General features: G+C 44.1%; 1 protein-coding gene across 1 annotated transcript in view; it reads right to left on the minus strand.

Annotated features, from left to right (window-relative positions):
• Window positions 1–22,153, minus strand: part of cpne7 (copine 7) — a 181,615-nt gene that overhangs the window by 14,040 nt on the left and 145,422 nt on the right. Inside the window, exons 12-14 of the mRNA XM_033035666.1 lie at window positions 21,264–21,318; window positions 12,938–12,989; window positions 8,008–8,141 (exon numbers count right to left, since the gene is read on the minus strand). Of these exons, the coding sequence (XP_032891557.1) occupies window positions 8,008–8,141; window positions 12,938–12,989; window positions 21,264–21,318 (241 nt within the window). The remainder of the gene's footprint in view (window positions 1–8,007; window positions 8,142–12,937; window positions 12,990–21,263; window positions 21,319–22,153) is intronic.

The following is a 22,153-nucleotide window of genomic DNA, read 5'->3' on the forward strand; positions in this document are numbered from 1 at the left end:
GCATCAAAGCACCTTAGATAACCCATTCTGTCTAGGTTGTTGTTTGCAAGATGTTAGCTTTGCCTTTTAGATGCAGTCCCTGCTACAAGCACCTGAGTATTTAAGGGCCTATCCCACTTGGGCGTCATTTGCACGTCACGCAGGTGGCGCGCGAGGATTTTGAGAATCCCAAAATCCTGGGGCGCCGCGCGCTACCGTGCGTCACTGCCTATGCCACCACGTCTCACCACGAGCCATGCGCTTATAATGCGCGTCATGCATCATGACGCGTAAATTATGTCGCGTAAATGATGCGCAAATAACGCCCAAGTGGGACCGGCCCTTTAATCTAGACTGAGTTTACACTAGAATACTGCTGCACTGTGTCCTTCAGATGTTAAACGTAACCCCGCCCACCATCTCAGTACAATGCAACAGATAATGAGCCCCTATCACAAAAGAAGAGGCACTGTGCTTATGTCCAGACCAATAATGAATACCCAATCAACTGGCAAAAATATTGATTGTCAAAAATCGGCCTGGACGACCTTACTCTCTGCCTGTAAATTCACGTCCAACCTCACATCCTTGTCATGCAATGGGAGTGGGGGAAGTGGGGTGATGGAGCCAATGGTTGTAGGAAGCTACCTGATGGGGTGAAGCCACCAGTGTGTCCCCCTCCCCCAACCACTACATTAGCTGTGAGGACTTATCATGAGTCTCAGACAAAGGCCGATGCAGGTTACAGATCTCCAGTCAGCTTGGACTTTCCTTGACACGGAACTCTTAGATTTCTTGCTTATCTACAACTGCATTGGTACAACAGTTTTAAGTTCAGACTGGTCGTAACAGTAGATCACAAGGGATAAATCTGCTCATAGATGCTGTAAATTAAATGGCCTGATACAAGGATGCACGTTCAAGACTGAACAGCCCTTTTGAGTCCAAAAAGGCAACATTAATACCATACTACTACCACGTAAGTGTGTTGGCATCAACAAGAGCATTTTGGGGCATAATGAGTTAAATTTACAACATAAAGTATTACATTTTAAATGATTTAGAGACAATTTTGCTGGGAGCATGGCACTCTTTGACTACCTTGTCATAAGAGTTTAAAATCATAAGGATGCTTGTACCATGAGGACCGTGCATTAAACCAGTGACTGTTCTGCAGATTGTCATGTTATTAAATTCATCATGTTTCCTGATCACTCAACGTACCATACATTGGCAAGATCATGGCAATGGAAATTCAACACAAAATCTGTTAAAAACAACAGCTAGCAAACGCAATGCAAGCATTTATTTCAAGGGGGCGAATACAAAAACAAGGATGTAATGTTGAGGCTCTATAAGGCACTGGTAATGTCTCATTTGGAAATATTGTGAGCAATTTTGGGCCCCATATCTGACAAAGGATGTGCTGGCTCTGGAGAGGGTTCAGAGGAGATTTGTTTCTTTAACTTGCAGGAACGGAGGCAGATCGTCTGCTGCCCCAAGATTGCTGGCCATTAAATCCATCATGGTCCCTGACACCGTCCTCCACTGGAAACCCAACCTCCAGCACATTGATATGATAGTTTACAAGAATGATCCCAGGAATGAGTAGATTAACATATGATGAGCGTTTGACGGCACTGGCCCTGTGCTCGCTGGAGTTTTGAAGGATGAGGGGGACCTCATTGAAACTTACAGAATAATGAAAGGCTTGGATAGAGTAGATGTGGGGAGGATGTTCCCACTAGTGAGAGAATCTAAGACCAGAGGTCATAGCCTGAGAATTAAAGGACAATCTTTTAGGAAGGAGATGAGTAGGAATTTCTTCGGTCAGAGTGTGGTTATGGAATTCTGTGGAATTCTTTGTTACAGAAGACCATGGAGCCAAAGTCGGTGGATTTTTTTTAAGGCAGAGATAGGTAGATTCTTGATTAGTATGGGTGTCAGAGGCTATTGGGGGAATGCAGGAGAATGGGGTTAGGAGGGAGAGATAGATCAGCCATGATTGAATGGTGGAGTAGACTTGATGGGACAAATGATCTAATTCTGCTCCTATCACATGAACTTATGACAACAATTCATGGGAGCCTTCAGCAGTGCTCCATGACTGCTGTGCTTTGAGTTGAAGATAATGAACATTTCTGGATGGATTTAAAGACCATCATCTGCTAAACCCTTTGGCAATGTAATGTATCATCACCAAGATTGGTCTGGGTTATTGCGGATGCCACCATCAATCAGAAACTGCTCAGCTACCACCTATGGCAAAACAAAATCTCCCGCCAGCAGAAAAAGATAAGTCATGCCAACAACTCAAAGCTTAACGCAAATGTCATCGCAAACATGTGGTGGCAAGTGAAGTCCTTGAGGAGTGAGCTTTATGCCGATCACCATGACTTGAGGAGCTCCTTCCAGTACCATTTCTGGACCAAGATTCCTTGTTCCAAAGCTGAACCAAAGATGAGTCAATACTTGCGAAAAAAAACCAAAGCCTGGTGCAAAGAGCACTTTGCGACACCCCTGAACTATGAGTCAATTGTAACAGATGTCGCTACAGAATCCATTCCACAACACACTCTGATGGAGTATCTCCCGCTGACCCCCACCTTAGTCCTCAAAGTAGCAAGAGGTGACATTATGCAAACGCCGGATAGCAAGACTGCGGGACCAGATGGCACACCAGCTGGAGTCTACAAAGTGGGGATACAGAACCGGCATATAAACCTCATCAGCTCTTGCATCAAATCTGGTTTAATGAGAAGATTTGAGAAGACTTAAAACATGCCAATACCCTTCAAAAATGACATTTCACACATGTGGGTGTCATTTAAAGGCCAGTCAATCAGATCAGGACCAACATGTTCCAGTAAAGAGGAGGGATAAGGATGGCAATGTAAGAGACTCTTGGATGAGCAAAGAGGTGGTAAATTTGGTCCAAAAGAAAAGGGATACACGTGCGAGGTTTAAGAGGATGAAATCAGACTGGCTTGTGAGAAATATAAAGAAACGAGGAAGGAGCTCGAGCGGGCGATTGGATGTTCCGATCCTTTGTTTAAGGAAGGAGAGATAATCCAGGGAATTGTAGACTGGTGAGCCTCACATTAGTGATAGTTAAGCTAATGGAGAAGAATCTTCATGATAGGATGTGTGGGCCTGTCCCACTTTGCCATTTATTTAGACAACTGTCGGCGACTGTCATAGTCGAAGCAGGTCACTGGACAACCGGCGACAACCTACGACAGCACCTACGTCAGGAGAAGTCAAACTACGCTCATAGGTGTCAAACCCACTGTCGCCGAAAGATTTTCAACATGTTGACATTTTTGCGGTGACCAGAAAGACGCTACGACATTTTGCGTGACTGAGAAGACCACTCCCGGCGACCACCGGCGAACATGTGGCGACAAACTAGTTGCCTGTAGTTGCACATTACTCCCATTTGGAAGAGAATGGGTTAATTGGAGACTCTCAGCATAGCTTTGTATTGCTCAGATCATGTCTTACTAACTTGATAGTTTTTCAAAGAGGTAACAAAGGAAATCAATGAGGGTAGGCCATTGGATGTTGTCTATACGAATTTTAGTAAAGCATTTGATAAAATTGCCAATGGTGGGTTGATTTAGAAGATTAAGATGCACAGGATTAAGAGTGACTTTTTACTGATAGAAGACAGAGGCTTGTGGTGGAAGGACAATATTCAAGCTGGAGGGCTGTGACCAGTGGAACTCTGCAGGAATCTGGGACTTCTGTTGTTTATAAATGATTTAGATGTAAACGTAGACGGATTTGTTCGTAAGTGTGCGAATGACACCAAGGTTGCTGGAGTTGCGGACTGCGAGGAAGGCTGTCAAAGTGTACAGTGGGATACAGATCAGCGACAGGAATAGGTGGGGAAATGGCAGATGGAGTTTAATCCAAGCAAGCAGCAAGACGGCTTAATCGTGCTTGTGTGCAGAGAGATCTTGGGGTCCAAGTCCATAACTCCCTAAAAGTGGAAATGCACATGGAGAGTGGTAAAGAAGGCATATGATATGCTTGACTTCAGCGGTCGGAGAATTGAGCATAAGAGTCAGGAAGTCATGGTGCAGGTTTATAGGACTTTGGTTTAGGATGCATTTGGAGTATTGCAGGTAGATCTGGTCACCCCCATTACAGAAAGGGTAGGGAAGCTTTGGAAAGGGTGCAGAGATTTACCAAAATTATGCCTGGATGAGCGAGTAGTAGCTACAAGGAGAGGTTGGGCAGACTTGGATTGTTTTCTCTGGAACGCTGGAGGTTGAGGGGAGACCTAATGGAAGTATATAAAATTATGAGAGGCACAGATAGGGTAGACAGTCAGAACCTGTTTCCCTGGCTGGAAATATCAAATACTAAAGGCCATCGCTTTAAGGTTTGAAGGCCAAAGTTTAAAGGAGTTGTGCAGGCAAGTTTTTTTTTTGCACAGAAGGTTGAGTACCTAAAACTCACTGGTGGTGATGGTGGTGGTAAAAGCAGATATGAGAGCGGCATTTAGGAGACTTTTTGATAGGCACATGGATGTGCAGGGAATGAAGGTACATGGATTTTGCAAATAAGGTAAAAGTTGGCCTTAAAGCATGTTCGGCACAGACATTGTGAGTTGAATGGGCTGTTCCTGTACTGTACTGTTCAAGAAGGAACTGCAGATGCTGGAAAATCGAAGGTAGACAAAAGTGCTGGAGAAACTCAGCAGGTGAGGCAGCATCTATGGAGCGAAGGAAATAGGCAACGTTTCGGGACGAAACGTTGCCTATTTCCTTCGCTCCACAGATGCTGCCTCGCCCGCTGAGTTTCTCCAGCACTTTTGTCTACCTGTACTGTACTGTTCTGTGTTCAATGTTTGGAGCCAAATTGCAATGTGAAAAGCATTGAAATATTGACATCCTGTTAAACTCCCACTGGGAAAGTCCTGCTAGAATCTAATGAAAGTTTTAGACTGTTCTATAGGACAATCAATATGACATCCACTGCCTGTCAAATCCAGGAAAAGTTACCAAGATCAAATGCAAACCTGAACATGTTCTTCATTGATTTTACCAAGGCCTTTGACTCCATCAATTGTGATGTTCTGTGATAGAACTGGCCAGACTCAGTGGTTCTTCAAGATGATTAATGTTTGTCTTCCTACAACATCTGCTGAGCTCATCTCCTCCACTTCCTTGACTTCTGGGGGATATACTTCAGACCAATCGGGTGGTCACACAATGCGATTTCATTCACGTTGAACTTCTGTATTTTGACCTTCAATTGCTTTTCGTTGCAAGTGATTACTGCGGCACTTGAATTCAGGCCGTGGTCTAACCTTGTCTCATTAAACCGCTCCTTCCCATCCAACTGTCCATGTCTCTGCTACCGCATGTCCATCCTCCCCTCTACACCACCACTACCACCAACCATTAACCTGCGGCTTATCTCATTGAGGAATGGCCTCAATGCCATTTTATTGGCCATGATACCTTGAATTGTATTGTTAAGGGACCTAAAACTAGTCAACCCCACTTGCACCATGTGCATTGCCAGTTTTTGAGGAGTCAAAGCAACTCAGAAATGTTAATTTAGTGATAAACATTGGCCGCAGCATGGAGAGACACTGTGTTAATTGTCTTTAAACTGATGCCATGGAATCTTCCCTGCACAGCATAAAGAAGCATTCTGGCCAGCACGTTGTTGAGCGGCACTCCACCTGTTGGGACTAAAGGCAGATAAATCCCCAGGGCCTGATGGCCTGCACCCTAGATTACTCAAGGAGGTGGCCCCAGGAATCGTGGATGCATTGATGATCATTTTCCAATGTTCTCTCGACTTTGGATCAGTTCCTGTGGACTGGAGGGTAGCCAATGTAACTCCACTTTTTAAGAAAGCAGGGAGAGAGAAAACGGGGAATTTATAGACCAGTTAGTCTTACATCGGTAGTGGGGAAGATGCTTGATAAAGATTGTTAAAGATGTTATAGCAGCGCATTTGGAAAGCAGTGACAGGATCGGTCAAAGTCAGCGTGGATTTATGAAGAGGAAATCATGCTTGACTAATCCTCTGGATTTATTTGTAGAATGGATAAGGGAGAGCTAGTAGATGTGGTGTATCTGGATTTTCAAAAAGCCTTTGACAAGGTCCCACACAAGAGATTAGTGTGCAAAATTAGAGCACATGGTATTGGGGGTAGGGTATTGACATGGATAGAGAACTGGTTGGCAGACAGGAAGCAAAGAGTAGAAATTCCAGGTGCGACTGAGGTTCACCTGCACATCCTCCAACCTCATCTATTGCATCCGCTGCTCTAGATGTCAGCTGATCTACATCGGTGAGATCAAGCGTAGGCTTGGCGATTGTTTCGCCAAACACCTCCGCTCGGTCCGCATTAACCAACCTGATCTCCCGGTGGCTCAGCACTTCAACTCCCCCTTCCATTCCGAATCCAACCTTTCTGTCCTGGGCCTCCTCCATGGCCAGAGTGAGCACCACCGAAAATTGAAGGAGCAGCACCTCATATTCCGCTTGGGCAGTTTGCACCCAAGCGGCATAAACATTGACTTCTCCAATTTCCGGTAGCCCTTGCTGTCTCCTCCCTTTCCAGCTCTCCCTCAGCCCTCGGGCTCCTCCTCTTCCTTTCTCCTTTCTTCTCCCCACCCCACCCCACCCTCCCTCCCCCCACCCTACAACAGTCTGAAGAAGGGTTTTGGCCCGAAACGTTGCCTATTTCCTTCGCTCCATAGATGCTGCTGCACCCGCTGAGTTTCTCCAGCACTTTTGTCTACCTTCGATTTTCCAGCATCTGCAGTCCCTTCTTAAACAGTAGGAATTAACTGGTCCTCTTCAGAATGGCAGGCAGTGACTAGTGGGATGCCACAAGGCTCGGTGCTGGGACCCCAGTTAATTACAATATATATTAACGATTTAGGCGAGGGAATTAAATGAGACATCTCCAAGTTTGCGGATGACACAAAGCTGGGTGGCAGTGTGAGCTGTGATGAGGATTCTATGAGGCTGCAGGGTGACTTGGATAGGTTGGGTGAGTGGGTAGATGCATAGCGGATGCAATATAATGTGGATAAATGTGAGGTTATCCACTTTGGTGGCAAGAACAGGCAGGCAGATTATTATCTGAATGGGATCAGATTAGGAAAAAGGGAGGTGCAACGAGACCTGGGTGTGCTTGTACATCAGTCACTGAAAGTAAGCAAGCAGGTACAGCAGGCAGTGAAGAAAGCTAATGGCATGTTGGCCTTTCCTACTCCAGTTTTACCGGCCCCTGGTGAGATCGCACCCAGAGTATTGTGTGCAATTTTGGTCTATTTGAGGAAGGGCTTTATTGCTATTGAGGGAGTGCAGTGTTGGGTCACCAGGTTAATTTCCGGGATGGCGGGACTGACATATGATGAAAGAATGGGTCGACTGGGCTTGTATTCACTGGAATTTAGAAGGATGAGAGGGAATCTTATAGAAACATATGAAATTCTTAAAGGATTGGACAGGCTAGATCCAGGAAAAATGGTCCCGATGTTGGGAGAGTCCCGAACCAGGGTCACAGTTGAAGAATAAGGGATAGGCCATTTAGGACTGAGATGAGGAAAAACTTATTCTGTGGCAGTGAAGACCCATTCACTGGATGTTTTCAAATAAGAATTACCTCTTAGGACTAAAGGTTTGGGGGAAAAGCAAAAACGGGTTACTGATTTTAGATGATCAGCCATGATCATATTGAATGGCGGTGCTGGCTCTAAGGACCGAATGGCCTACATCTGCACCTATTTTTTTATGTTTCTATGAATGATCACCTGTGCATAGAGAGATAGTCATACAGTCATACAATGTTGAAACAGGACCTTCGGCCCAACCTGCCCACATCGGCCAACATGTCCCAACTACACTAGTTCCACCTGCCCGCGTTTGGCTCATACCCCTCCAAACGTGTCCTATCCGTATACTTGTCTAACTGTCCATATTGAAACTGTTAATGGCATCCCCAATGTACTTCTGCAGATAAAGAGTATTGTATAAGATTCTACATACGGAAGCCTCCTTTGTCTTCTCCTCCTCAGCAGCCACTTTCGCCACCTTGCCTATGATGGGAGACACGTTCGTTGGCCCATAAAGTTGGATTTTAGGTAGACAGCTCTGATAGGACTCAACTACTCCTTGTATTCCTTAAATAAAGACAGGGTTAAGTTAGCAACTGCTTTCATGTGAATTCATTAAAAGAAAGCAATCTTCATAAAGCTTGAACAAATTACGTTAAATTTAGAAGCAAGGAATTGTAGATACTGGTCTCCAATAAAATTATACCTGCTGTCTCTGCACTGCTGGTCCTTCATTGTTAAGTGCTGGGCATTCGAGAAGTATTGAATCGGGTAATAGAATAGAACTCTGATAATCTGGTCTCCCCTTGTTTGCGTACCGGAATGGTTAGGCGTTTAGATAATTGGGTTCTGTTCCCTGTGCTAGACACACTCAAGACAGACACAAAATGCTGGAGTAACTCAGCGGGACAGGCAGCATCTTTGGAGAGACGGAATGGGTGGCGTTTCAGGTCGAGACCCTTCTTCAGTCTGAAGAGCTCCAGCATTTTGTGTCTGTCTTCCGTGTAAAGGGCCTGTCCCACTTTCCCGAGCTATTCCCGAATTCTCCTGAGTTTTCAAACTCGCAGAATGTTTGTAACAAGTCCGATTCGGTGGGCGGCGCGACTCTCGTCAGCAGTGGCCTCTGCAGTCCGTCTGCGTTTTTATTATTTTATGTCTATGTTTCTATGTAGTTTTTGTTATTTTTTGTTGGGGTATGTGTGTGGGGGGGTGGGGGTGGTGTGGGGGGGAGGGGGTAAGTTTTAAATCTCTCCCTGCACGGGAGACCCGACCTTTTCTTTGTCGGGTCTCCGTTGTCGTTGGGGCTGCAACGAGGAGCGGCCTCCAACAGGAAGACCGGGGGCTGTGGTGCCGACTACTCACCTCACCGTCGCGGAGCTGGCAGAGTCCAGAGCGGGTGGAGCTGTGGTGGACGCTGCTGCGGCCCGACCTCCGGAGATTCGGTGGCTGCAACTGCGGGTCTGGCGGGCGGCACCGGGAGCCCGCGGGTCCCTGGAGGGAGACCGCTTTTCGGGGCTTCCGCAACGGCGACTTCTCCTGCCCGAGTTGCGGGGTTGAGGAGCTCCTGGAGCGGGGCCTTACACCATCGCCCCGCGCGGCTTGGAATGGCCGCGGGATTGCGAGCGCACGCCGGGGGCTCTAACACCAAGACCCGGTGTGCGACCTTGCATCACCTGGCATGGCTTTAATGGCCACGGGACAATCGCCATCGCCCGCCGGGGGCTTTGACTTTGACTTTGACATCGGGGGGGGGGGGGGGGGGTGCAGTGGAGAGAGAAGTTTTTTTGGCCTTCCATCACAGCAATGTGATGGATGTTTATGTAAATTATGTTGTGTCTTGGGTCTATTTGTTTGTAATGTATGGCTGCAGAAACGACATTTTGTTTGGGCCTCAAGGGGTCCAAATGACAATAAATTGAATTGTATTGTATTGTAGGAGTCCGTGGATACATCGTAGCGGCTTGTTATGCCAGCCGTAGGAACTCGGGGCATCAGGTAAGTCGGGACGTTTTTTCAGCACGATGAAAAATGTCCACGAGTAAAAAAAATAGCCCCGAATACCTACGGCTGGAATAACGAGCCGCTACGATATATTCACGGCCTCCTACGGACTCGTTACGAATATTCTGCGAGTTTGAAAACTCGGGAGAATTCGGGAATAACTCAGGAAAATTCGTGAATAACTCGGGAAAGTGGGACAGGCCCTTAAGCCAGCATCTACAGTTCCTTCCTAGAGAGTTCATTTTCCACTCTTCTCTTAAACCAAAGTCCTGGGGGTGCTGAATTATCAGAATTCTTTACCCCATATCATTTGTGCTGTTGCCGTGAACATCTTTGAACAGATAGTTTTTATTGGTTGCTGAAATAAATTGTATTTATAGCACACTAGGTGTCGTTTTGGAAATCACTTGAATGTCCTGAGAAATAACAGACCTATTGACAAAGGAATTCAGCAAACGAGTTTTAAGGCTTGACATGGAGGCCAAGGTGAGGCAGGGGTAGGAAACCTTGGCAACAGGTGGTGGGAAACATAAGAGTGTGAAAGCTTAGCCTGGGGTGGAGTAGAAGACTGAAGTTATCTGCTTCACGTACTCTGTGTGTGGGTGGTGTGGGAAACAGATGGTGTGGCGTGGCGTGGGACGTAGGTACACTATTTATATTGGGACTCAAGGCATTGGCTCTGTTTTTCCTTACGTTTAGTTGGACGACACAGTAGCATGGCCAAGCCTGGATGATGGAAAATCAATTGACAATGCACAGATGATGGAAGGGTCAGAAAACGGGATGTTCCTTTAGGAAGGAGATGAGTGATTTCTTTAGACAATAGACAATAGGCGCAGGAGTAGGCCATTCGGCCCTTCGAGCCAGCACCGACATTCAATGTGATCATGGATGATCATCCACAATCTCTACCCCGTTCCTGCCTTTCTCCCCATATCCCTTGACTCCGCTATCTTTAAGAGCTCTATCTAACTCTCTCTTGAAAGCATCCAGAGAACCGGCCTCCACCGCACTCTGAGGCAGAGAATTCCACAGACTCACAACTCTCTGGGTGAAAAAGTATTTCCTCATCTCCGTTCCAAATGGCTTACCCCTTATTCTTAAACTGTGGCACCTGGTTCTGGACTCCACCAACATCGGCAACATGTTTCCTGCCTCGAGCATGTCCAAACCCTTAATAATCTTACACGTTTCAATAAGATACCCTCTCATCCTTCTAAATTCCATAGCATACAAGCCCAGCCGCTCCATTCTATCAATATATGATTGTCCCGATATCCCAGGAATTAACCTTGTGAATCTGCACTCCCTCAATAGCAAGAATGTCCTTCCTCAAATTTGGGGACCAAAACTGCACACAATATTCCAGGTGTGGTCTCACTAGGGCCCTGTACAACTACAGATGGACCTCTTTGCTCCTATACTCAACTCCTCATGTTATGAAGGCCAACATGTCATTTGCTTTCTTCACTGCCTGCTGTACCTGCAGCTGTTCCTGTCTTTAGACGTAGGGTGGTGAATCTATAGAATTAATTGCCACAGAAGGCCGTGGAGGCCAGTCAATGGACATTTTCAAGGCAGAGATAGATAGATTCTTGATTAGTACGGGCATTAGGGGTTATGGGGAATAGGCAGGAGAATGGGGTTAGGAGGGAAAGATAGATCAGCCATGGTTGAATGGCGGAGTAGACTTGATGAGCCGAATGATCTAATTCTGCTCATATCACTTATGAAAACATGTTAGAAATGATTGAGTTTGTTGTTGATGAATAAAATCACCACAGGAAAATGATGCAGACATTATGAAGAAAGGGGCAGTGTTGGATGCTGGGATTCTGATGCCTGCTGGGAAGAGCAACTATTGCTACTTGATCTCTTATCTTGATCACAGAAGTAAAGTGATGGTGAAGGAGGTAGGGAAGGATGTAGTGCCCTTTGAAAATAAGGCAGGGAGCTCATGTGGATTAACAAGGGATGTACACTTCCTCGACCCAAACCATCAACACTCCATGTCCTCCAGAGATGCTGCCTGTCCTGCTGAGTTACTCCAGTACTTTGTGCCTTTTATTGTAAGCCAGCATCTGCAGTTCCTTGTGCGTGTGTAATATTTTTACGTAGTTGCGTTAAGTGTGTGAGCATGCACGTGTGTGACCACCACTATCCACATTAGGGAGATGTTTAGGGTTAACAGAGGTGAATGCCAAGGACAGAGGTTTGCATCTGCAATACATTTCAGTGATGTGGACAAAAAGGTAGCAAAACATACAGACTCAACTTGTTTAGATTTCATTGAATGCTTGATTTTGAATAATATGTAATTAATATTTCTGATTGGATCAAGAAATTATTTTTTTATTATTGACTATGTGCCAATTTTGATGAGACACGGATGTCCATATGTTTAGGGCTGTGCATGCAGTTGGATGAATCATGTCAATGAAATGCTTTTAACGAGGAAATTACTGTAAAACAAGGTTCATGTAAACTGACAGTAATCTCTTAATTGGCTTCAGCTGCCTGTAAAGTCACATTTTTTAAGTCAATTCTAATTCTAGTTTAGTAACTTTCTAAGTGACAACTAATGTGGTTACAATGGGCATCAGGGGAAATTACTGTTCAGCAGTGGAAGAGAGGATGTGTATCTTTCAATGAGCTCTGCTGTTTAACATTGAAGATGCCTGCTACTGATTATTTAGCTAATATATACCTTGTCCACATTAGGCTCTAACTGTATGGTTACATTAATCAGAGAATAGCAATTCTAGAATGAATCTTCACACAGAAATCTCTGCTTTGGTTTGCACTGTGTATTGTAGGCTCCCGGCTTTGGAAGAATCATTTGATGGAAAATACTGAATACTTTGAGATCAGATTCACCATTTAACAAAGAAATGGCTTCCTCAGATTACGAGATTCATCGATCAACGAGGCACTTTAAGATTTGGCCTGACAATCTTGATGTATTCAAGGGAGAGTTAGATATGATGTATTCAAGAGAGAGTTAGATAGAGCTCTTAGTCGAACAGAATCAAGGGATATGGGGAAAACGCCAGAACGGAGTACTGATTTTAATATGATCAGCCATGATCATATTAAATGGCAGTGCTGGCTCGAAGGGCTGAATGGCCTACTCCTGCACCTATTTTCCATGTTTCTATGACATTATGTATTGAATCTATCTTCCACAGTCCGAGGTGCTATGAGAGGGGGTTGTCGGTGGAAACTACAGTGAAAGACTCCCGAAAGGTTAGTATCTGATCCTCCAGAATACTGTGTCGCAGTGCAGAATAGATTACATGATGGTGAAATAAAGTTGACAGCAGTACCATGCCCTCAGGTGATAGAAATAGGCTGCAGCTTACCTTCACATTCCTCATCTTCAGAATTGAAATTAATGGCAAAATTGTGTGAGACCTGCAAAAGAAAATAGTATAGGAAAATAAACTAAAATATTAATGCTCCCGATTCTTCTCACAAAGAGATTGCATTCCTTTTTTGTTGCTAATGAAAGATTTATTCCGCGCTGGAAAGGAGAACGTGTTGTTGATTCACGCAAAGGCTCAATTGTTGCCATTTACTCATGAGCGAATCATTCCCTTGATGTTCCCAGTAATGAAAATCACATTTACTGTACTGGCAGCATCCTGAGTCCAAAGCGATAGTTTACAAATAATATCTTTTAATATTGTTGTGACAGCCAAGTAATACGAAGGAAAAATAATTGCCTCCAGTTGCAGTGTACAGTCCCAAAATGCCAATAAACAAGAGAGTCATAGAGTGATACAGTGTGGAAACAGGCCCTTCGGCCCAACTTGCCCACACCGGCCAACATGTCCCAGCTATACTAGTCCCACCTGCCTGTGTTTGGTCCATATCCCTCCAAACCTGTCCTATCCATGTACCTGTCTAACTGTTTCTTAAATGTTGCGATAGTCCCTGCCTCAACTAGCTCTTCTGGCTGCTTGTTCCATACACCCACCACCATTCGTGTGAAAAAGTTATCTCTCAGATTCCTATTAAACCTTAAACCTATGTCCTCTGGTCCTCGATTCACCTACTCTGGGCAAGAGACTCTGTGCATCTACCCGATCAATGCCTCTCTTGATCTTATACACCTTCAGAACCAATGTTAAAAGATGAGTAGTGACTGCTGAAACATCAGCTCCAGAACATTCCAGAACCCTGGTCAACCTTGGAATTATGTAGTCTCAGACTACGCTGGCTTATGCCCATGTTAAATGCCTGCGAAGCACAGGACTCCTGCATGAATGCAGTGGTTACACATTTGCAGGTTAGCCTGTGCAGCAATTTTCTTGCTCCTCAGCTGGGAAATCAGCTCTGATATCCAGTCCAGGTGCAACCTCATGAAGACCACTGAATATGTAGGAAGGAACTGCAGATGCTGGTTTAAACCGAAGATAGACACAAAAAGCTGGAGTAACTCAGTGGGTCAGACGGCATCTCTGGAGAAAAGGAATACGTCGAGACCCTTCTTCAGACTGAAGTAGGGTCTCCACCCGAAATGTCACCTATTCCTTGTCGCTGAATGTAATTTACAAAAGTGAGAAAGAATAGGAAGATCAATACAGATATTGATCTTCCTATTCTTCACCCAACACCTCCGCTCGGTTCGCAATAACCAACCTGATCTCCCGGTGGCTCAGCACTTCAACTCCCCCTCCCATTTCGAATCTGACCTTTCTGTCCTGGTCCTCCTCCATTGCCAGAGTGAGGCCCAGCGCAAATTGGAGGAGCAGCACCTCATATTTCGCTTGGGTAGTTTATACCCCAGCAGTATGAACATTGACTTCTCTAATTTCAGATAGTCCTTGCTTTCTCCCTCCTTCCCCTCCCCTTCCCAGCTCTCCCACAAGCCTACTGTCTCAGCCTCTTCCTTTCTTCTTCCCGCCCCCCTCCGATATCAGTCTGAAGAAGGGTCTCAACCCGAAACGTCGCCTATTTCTTCTCTCCATAGATGAAAGGCTTGGATAAAGTGGATGTGGAAATAATGGTTCCACTGGAGGGAGAGTCTAGGACCAGAGATCATAGCTTCAGAGTTAAAGGGTGCTCATTTAGAAAGGAGGTGAGGAGGAACTTCTTTAGTCAGAGGGTAGTTAATCTGTTGAACTCTTTGCCATAGAGGGCTGTGGAGGCCAAGACAGTAGATATATTTAAGGCAGAGATAGATAAATTCCTGATCAGAATGGATGTCAAGGATTATGGGGAAACGGCAGGAAAATGGGATTAGGAGGCAGAGATCAGCCATGATTGAATGGTGGAGTGGACTTGATGGGCCGAATGCTTCTACTTCTATGTCTTGTGAACTTGTAAATTAAACGCAAGCTGTTACGCTTTTACACAGTTTCATTTTACTATTTTTAAAATATGTACCAAATAAATGAGCATTTTTCAATTTTCTGACAGTTTGTTTCAGAATAATATATTGAAATGCAAAAAATGGATCTAATTGCTCCTGTTCAGAGAGTCTCAGTTGCACACAGGAGCTGTATTGCATTAGTATTTCTTGTATTATGCTCTGTTATCAGTATATCAATCTACTAATTAATGCCAAGTATTTAAAAAATATTCAGAGTCAATACTACAGTACAGGACCGATACTACAGTAGGATGCTGAAGGGTCTAGACTCGAAACGTCTCCTACTCTTTTTTTCCCCAGAGGTGCTACCTGACCCACTGAGTTACTCCAGCATTTTGTGTCCATCTTCAGTGTAAACCAGCATCTGCTGTTCCTTCTTACACCAATACTACAGTGATATTGTCATGTGTGGATCATCTAGGAGTTGTGGCTTAGTTGAACATCTTCATTCCAAGTTCGAAAACACCTGAAGCTAAACAACAGGGCCCAATGCCAGGCTTGCGAGGCGAGTAGGCCTCGGCAGAGGTAAATTCTCAAAGAGCTTTTCAACATTCAATGAATGATTTTGTGTAAGTATGACTTTTTTATTTATTTATTTTATACAGCCCTTTTCCATACTTGTTGGTGGAGAGTGCTGAAAGAACTGGATTTCCAATCTCTTTATTTTGCTAATTTAAGGTGCCACTTCACATTTAAGATATTGCTTACTCTACTCAAACTTCATAATTCCACAATTAAGTTTGTAATCTCCTAGTGCAAGACACACAGTTAGTTGGAAAGGATGAGTTTTCTACACAATTCCATGCTGTTTCGTATATAAAGGTATAAGCCCATGTATTAAGATGACTAAATAGGTTCAATATTACATTTTTACTTGATTTTTTTTACTGGTGCCTTGGAGATCATATTTCATAATTTTCCATTCCATTTGAACTAAACATACAGGAGTCAAATTCAATTTGTTAACAGATAAGTTTAGGACTGATTTCAGGAAATACGTTTTTACACATGAGGTGATCAAAGAATAGAATAATCTGCCAGGTACAGTTTGGGGATTTTGGTCGATGTAAACCCAATGAATACAAATTATTTTAGGCCCAAAATAAAGATCCAAAAATTATTTGCAGTCCGAATTTCTAATTTTCTTGTGGTATTATGATCACTAATCCCACATTCACCAAAATCACTATAATCTGAGCTCTACGCGAGCCAGGCAGCATCTCTGGAGAGAAGGAATGGGACCCTTCTTCAAACCTGAGACGTCACCCATTCGTTCCCTCCAGAGATGCTGTCTATCCCGCTGAGTTAGTCCAGCATTTTGTGTCTATCTTTGGTGTAAACCAGCATCTGCAGTTCCTACCTACACATAGTCAGAGCTCTATATCTCTTTTGCAGTACGTTGATGTACTCATGATTGGTATGATTTCCTTGGATATTTTTCACGGTATCTTGGTACACGTGCCTATATAAAATGTGTAGCAGTAACAAAGTGGAGTCCCAGATGTTTGAAGATACTCTTTGAGCTGGTGTTCCAACCTACAACTGGGCTTTGCCTCTAGCAATCATGTGAAGAGCTGACACTGCTCAGATTGTAATGCATACGTATACTCATTTATTTCTGTCATCCTCGAGAACAAATTCCAGTAACAAGAAAGGATTACGGTCAAGGTGAATTCGTAGAATTTAAAAGCATACGGGAGCACCTCAAGGCTGCGTGCTCAGCCCCCTGCTGTACTCACTCTATACCCATGACTGCGTAGCCAACCACAGTGCGAACTCCATCATCAAGTTCGCTGGCGACACCACTGTTGTGGGACATATCACTGATGGGGATGAGTCAGAGTACAGAAGAGAGATCGAGCAACTGTCCATATGGTGCCAGCGCAATAACCTGGCCCTCAACACCAGCAAAACCAAGGAACTGATTGTGGACTTTGGAAGGAGTAGGAGGGGTACCCACAGCCCCATTTATATCAACGGGTCGATGGTTGAAAGGGTCAAGAACTTCAAATTCCTGGGCGTGCACATCTCTGAAGATCTTTCCTGGTCCGAGAACACTAACACAATTATCAAAAAAGCTCATCAGCGCCTCTACTTCCTGAGAAGATTACGGAGAGTCGGTTTGTCAAGGAAGACTAACTTCTACAGGTGCACAGTAGAGAACATGCTGACCGGTTGCATCGTGGCTTGGTTCGGCAATTTGAGCGCCCTGGAGAGGAAAAGACTACAAAAAGTAGTAAACACTGCCTAGTCCATCATCGGCTCTGACCTTCCTTCCATCGAGGGGATTTATCGCAGTCGCTGCCTCAAAAAGGCTGGCAGTATCATCAAAGACCCACACCATCCTGGCCACACACTCATCTCCCTGCTACCTTCAGGTAGAAGGTACAGGAGCCTGAAGACTGCAACGACCAGGTTCAGGAATAGCTACTTCCCCACAGCCATCAGGCTATTAAACCTGGCTCGGACAAAACTCTGATTATTAATAACCACTTTCTGCTATTTGCACTTTATCAGTTTATTTATTCATGTGTGTATATATTTATATCATGGTATATGGACACATTTATCTGTTTTGTAGTAAATGCCTACTATTTTCTGTGTGCTTAAGCAAAGCAAGAATTTCATTGTCCTATACAGGGACACATGACAATAAACTCACTTGAACTTGAACTTGAACATATGTGGAGTTGGTGGTTCCCTAGCTGGGAACCAGAATTCAGTCTCAAACTAGGGGTCTTCCATCAGTACATAGAAGAGAATACATTTTTCCACCAATGACAATGTGAATGTTTTTAATTCTTTATCCTCGAGGGACATGGAGGTTTAAAACAGGTTTTTAGATATTAAAGGAGCTAAAGGATATGGGGATAATGCTGGAAGGTGACTTTGAAGTAAAGTATATGATCTTATTGAATGGTGGAGCAGGCAAGAGGGACAAACGACCTACTGACTTTTATGTTCAGTCAAGAAATGGGAATGAAGCAGGAAAGTGAAGTGTAGGTTGATCATGATTGCTTATGAGAAAGCTTTGAATGACTACATGAACTGCTGTTTCTATTTTGTACATTTTTATTTATGTCTGGGAATGGTGCAAGTAGTAAAAAAACGTTGGCTCCCTTCTGCTGTTGCAGTGTGCACAACATTCCCACATTCATGCATAGATAGCAGAGTTGTTTCAATTGAACTGAGAAAATTATCCTGATTAAATACATATTCCGTTTATTATGATGCAATGACTGGAACCAAACATTGGTTTATGTTCGGATTTTTGGTTTTAGGTTTAGTATTGCCGCTTGTACTGAGGTACAGTGAAAAGCTTTGTTTTGTATTCCATCCAAACAGGGTAGATATACTGGACATAAATACAATCAAGTCAAACTCAAGTATAATAGATAGAGCAAAGGGGAAGATACAGAGAACAAAATATGGTTCTCAGCATTGTAGCGCATCGGTTCCATAGACAAGGTTAAATGTGCCACGATGGGATGGAAGTGAATCGGACAGTACCCTAGCTCAAGGTTAATTCCCGGGATGGCGGAACTGTCTTATGCTGAGAGAATGAAGTAGCTGGGCTTGTACACTCTGGAGTTTAGAAGGATGAGGGGATCTTATTGAAACATATAAGATTGTTATGGGTTTGGACACGCTGGAGGCAGGAAACATGTTCCCGATGTTGGGGGAGTCCAGAACCAGGGGCCACAGTTTAAAAATAAGGGGTAAGCCATTTAGAACGGAGACGAGGAAACACTTTTTCTCACAGAGAGTTGTGAGTGTGTGGAATTCTCTGCCTCAGAGGGCGGAGGAGGCAGGTTCTCTGCATGCTTTCAAGAGAGAGCTGGATAGGGCTCTTAAAGATAGCGGAGTCAGGGGATATGGGGAGAAGGCAGGAACGGGGTACTGATTGGGGATGATCAGCCATGATCACATTGAATGGCGGTGCTGGCTCAAAGGGCCGAATGGCCTACTCCTGCACCTATTGTTTATTGTCTATTGGAAGGACTGTTTAGAAACCTGAAAACAGAGGGGGAGGAACTGTTCTCGAGTGTGGTGGTGCACGCTTTCAAGCAATTGTACCATCATCGTTCAATCAGTCAATTTCATTCCTATCTTGTGAGACTGAAACAACATTTATGCAAAAGATATGGAGACAAAAAATAGACTTATACAAGAGTTTATAATGCAATCTGAGCCAGCTCGTACAAGAGGAAACTTGTGTGCCTCTTTCACTGAACACAATAATGTCATAAATTAACAAGTCTCATTTATTCCCTAATGAGCATATATTTAAGAAAAGACACAGAACATTAAATGCATGATCGAGTATCAAATGGATTGATTCATGGTGATTCTGAGAAATACAGTCATTCATTTAGTAATGATTCAACTTTGAACAGTTGGTAATCGTAATATTTTCGATTTCCTCCACATGGCTGGTCGACATTATATAAAATATCATTAGTGAAGCATTTGAATGAAGTGAGCCACATCAATTAAACGTGCTCTGCAATACAGATTATGGCTGATCTGATTGCAACATTAATTTTGCATTCCCATCTACTGACAGTAACCTTTCGTCTCCTTGTTCATGACTATCTCTGCCTTAAACGTATTCCCTTCTACCGCCCTTTGTGAGCAGCACAGTGGTGTAGCTAATTGAGCTAATACTTCAAAACTCCAGTGATCCAAGTTCACCCCTGACCTCCTGTGCTGCCTGTTTTAGAATTTGGAGGTTTTCCCTTTGACTGTGTGCATTTCCTTTGGCTGCACCAGTTTTCTCACTTATCTAAAATACATATTTTACAAAGACTTGCAGGTTGGTAGGTTAATGGGCCATGATAAATTGTGCCTGCTTTGTTAATGAGTGGCAGAAACTGAAGAGAGTTGATGGGAATGTAATGAAAGTAGAGAGCGATTAATGCAGATTCATGTAAGTAGGTGCTTGATGGTTGTACAGACTTGGTGTGCCAAAGGACCCGTTTCCATGTTATGACTTCAAACACTTATAACCTTCTGGGAAAACAAATAAAACCACCTTGTTTAGTTTAGTTTTGAGATACAGCGCGGAAACTTCGGCAAACCCAGTCCGCGCCGACCAGCGATCCCCACACGTTAGCACTGTCGTACATACTAGGGATAATTTTACATTTACAGTTTACCAAGCCAATTAACCTACAATCCTGTACATCTTTGGATTGTGGGAGGAAACCGGAGATCCCGAAGAAAAACCCATGCAGGTCACGGGGAGAATGTACAAACTCCGTACAGACAGCACTCATAGTCAGGATCGAACCCGGGTCCCTGGCGCTGTAAGGCAGCAACTCTACCGCTGCACCACCGTGCTGCCCTTGTATTTGTCTTAAATAAGGATCTCTTTATTTTTAAACAAGGGCTCTTGTTCTAGGTTCTCACACAGAAAGAAACATTCAACCCTCGCCTACTCAAACTCAGAGAGTTACATTTTGAATTATAAATATTGGAAAATAAATTCCAAGATTGGTAAGTGCATACTCAGAAAGAAATTCTCAACTTAAAGACAAGTTTTCTATAAGCAGATGTGGACATGTTAATTATATTAAAGAACGTTTAAAGCCGTCATAGTATTATATAAAGTTTTCTTTAAATTATAAGCAATTTTCCTTTTTGACAAATAAATTGTTTGGAAAATTAAAGACAATTTTATTCCAAGTTTTTGAACTAACAAGGCAGAAACCAAAAAAGAAAATGTACAGGGTAAAGTTACTGGTGAACTATACTAGATCTATACTAGATTAAATGGAAATTTAGCGGCATATGTAGCAATAAGTAGGACACAAAGTTATGCATAAATAAAGTATTTGGAATATGCAACATAAGGATTTATCTACTACCTTTAGCTACAATGGGGAGAGTGTTTCAGCCAAGATGTATGAGCAAACCATATTAATTGGAAAATATTACCAAATGAGTGCCAATTTTTCTTTTTCAAGTATCTTGACAGAATCACTGCCAATGTTAGATATGGACATAGAATAAAGAGTCAGAGACAGGCAGAGCAGATGGTTTTGCAGCTCAGGGCAAGGCTGATTTGAATCTTGAGAAAACATGCAAATCTGCATCAGAGCCAGGCTGGAAGAGGACAGAAGGCTCATGAATGGGAAGTAGCACTGAGCGAAGGAAGTCATCTGATGCTTATAAAAACTTGGACAGATCGAAGCAGGGCCGTAAAAGGAAGGTGTTGCACAGAAAACCAAAGTGGGGCTAACGGAATGAAACTGTTTACACCCAAAGCTGCTTGAGCAACATGGCACCGTTCAACAGAAATTACTCACCACATAATTCGGAGGAATTCTTGCTCCAAATCCCAAGGCGGAAAACTTCTTATCACTAGGAGTTAAAATGAATCACACATCAGTGGAAAATCAGTGATATGGTTATCAATTTAAAGACAGTCTCATTACATTCTAGCTGGAGAAACTCAGCGGGTGAGTTTCCGTTGAGTTTCTCCAGCACTTTTGTCTACCTTCGATTTTCCAGCATCTGCAGTTCCTTCTTAAACAACTCATTACATTCTTGTCGATTTGGAAAGCTATGTATAGAACGGGCAAGTCTTTGCAATCAGGAAATAAAGTGCTGGAGTAACTCAGCAGGTCAGGCAGCATCTCTGGAAAATAGGGACAGGTGACGTTCCGGGTTGAGACCCTTCTGCAGATCATCTGCAAGAAGATCGCCATAATGCGGAGTTTCCTTCTTGTGATGCACTAAACCTTGGCTCCACATGTCAACATGGCACATGGCTGAACTCTGAAACTAAACAGGGAATGAAAATGCCTTCCATCTGCTCTGTAACAATACGTTATTTCCCCAGTCAGTCCTTATATGCCGGTCCCACCAGCATGCGCCTGCATGCGGCAAGCGCGACCAAACCAGAAGCGGGAGCCGCGCGGAGGTCGAGTGAGTGACACGGCGTTGAGACGCTGCGTATGCCTGTCGAGGTGGCTGCGGGCCGGCAGGCGCGGAATTTTTAAACACGGTCAGTTTTTCGGAGCCCCGCGTGATGTCGGGACCAGCTCCGCACAACTCCATGCGGCTCCGGCGATCGAAGTGGGACCGGCCCCGCGAGACCGTACGGCTCAAGCGACCACGTTAGGTCGCGCTTGCCGCATGCAGGCGCTTGCTGGTGGGACCGGCCCTTTAGGTCGCACTTGCCGCATGGAGTCGC

This window comes from Amblyraja radiata, chromosome 17 (genome assembly GCF_010909765.2).
Source record: "Amblyraja radiata isolate CabotCenter1 chromosome 17, sAmbRad1.1.pri, whole genome shotgun sequence".
Lineage (NCBI taxonomy): Eukaryota > Metazoa > Chordata > Chondrichthyes > Rajiformes > Rajidae > Amblyraja > Amblyraja radiata.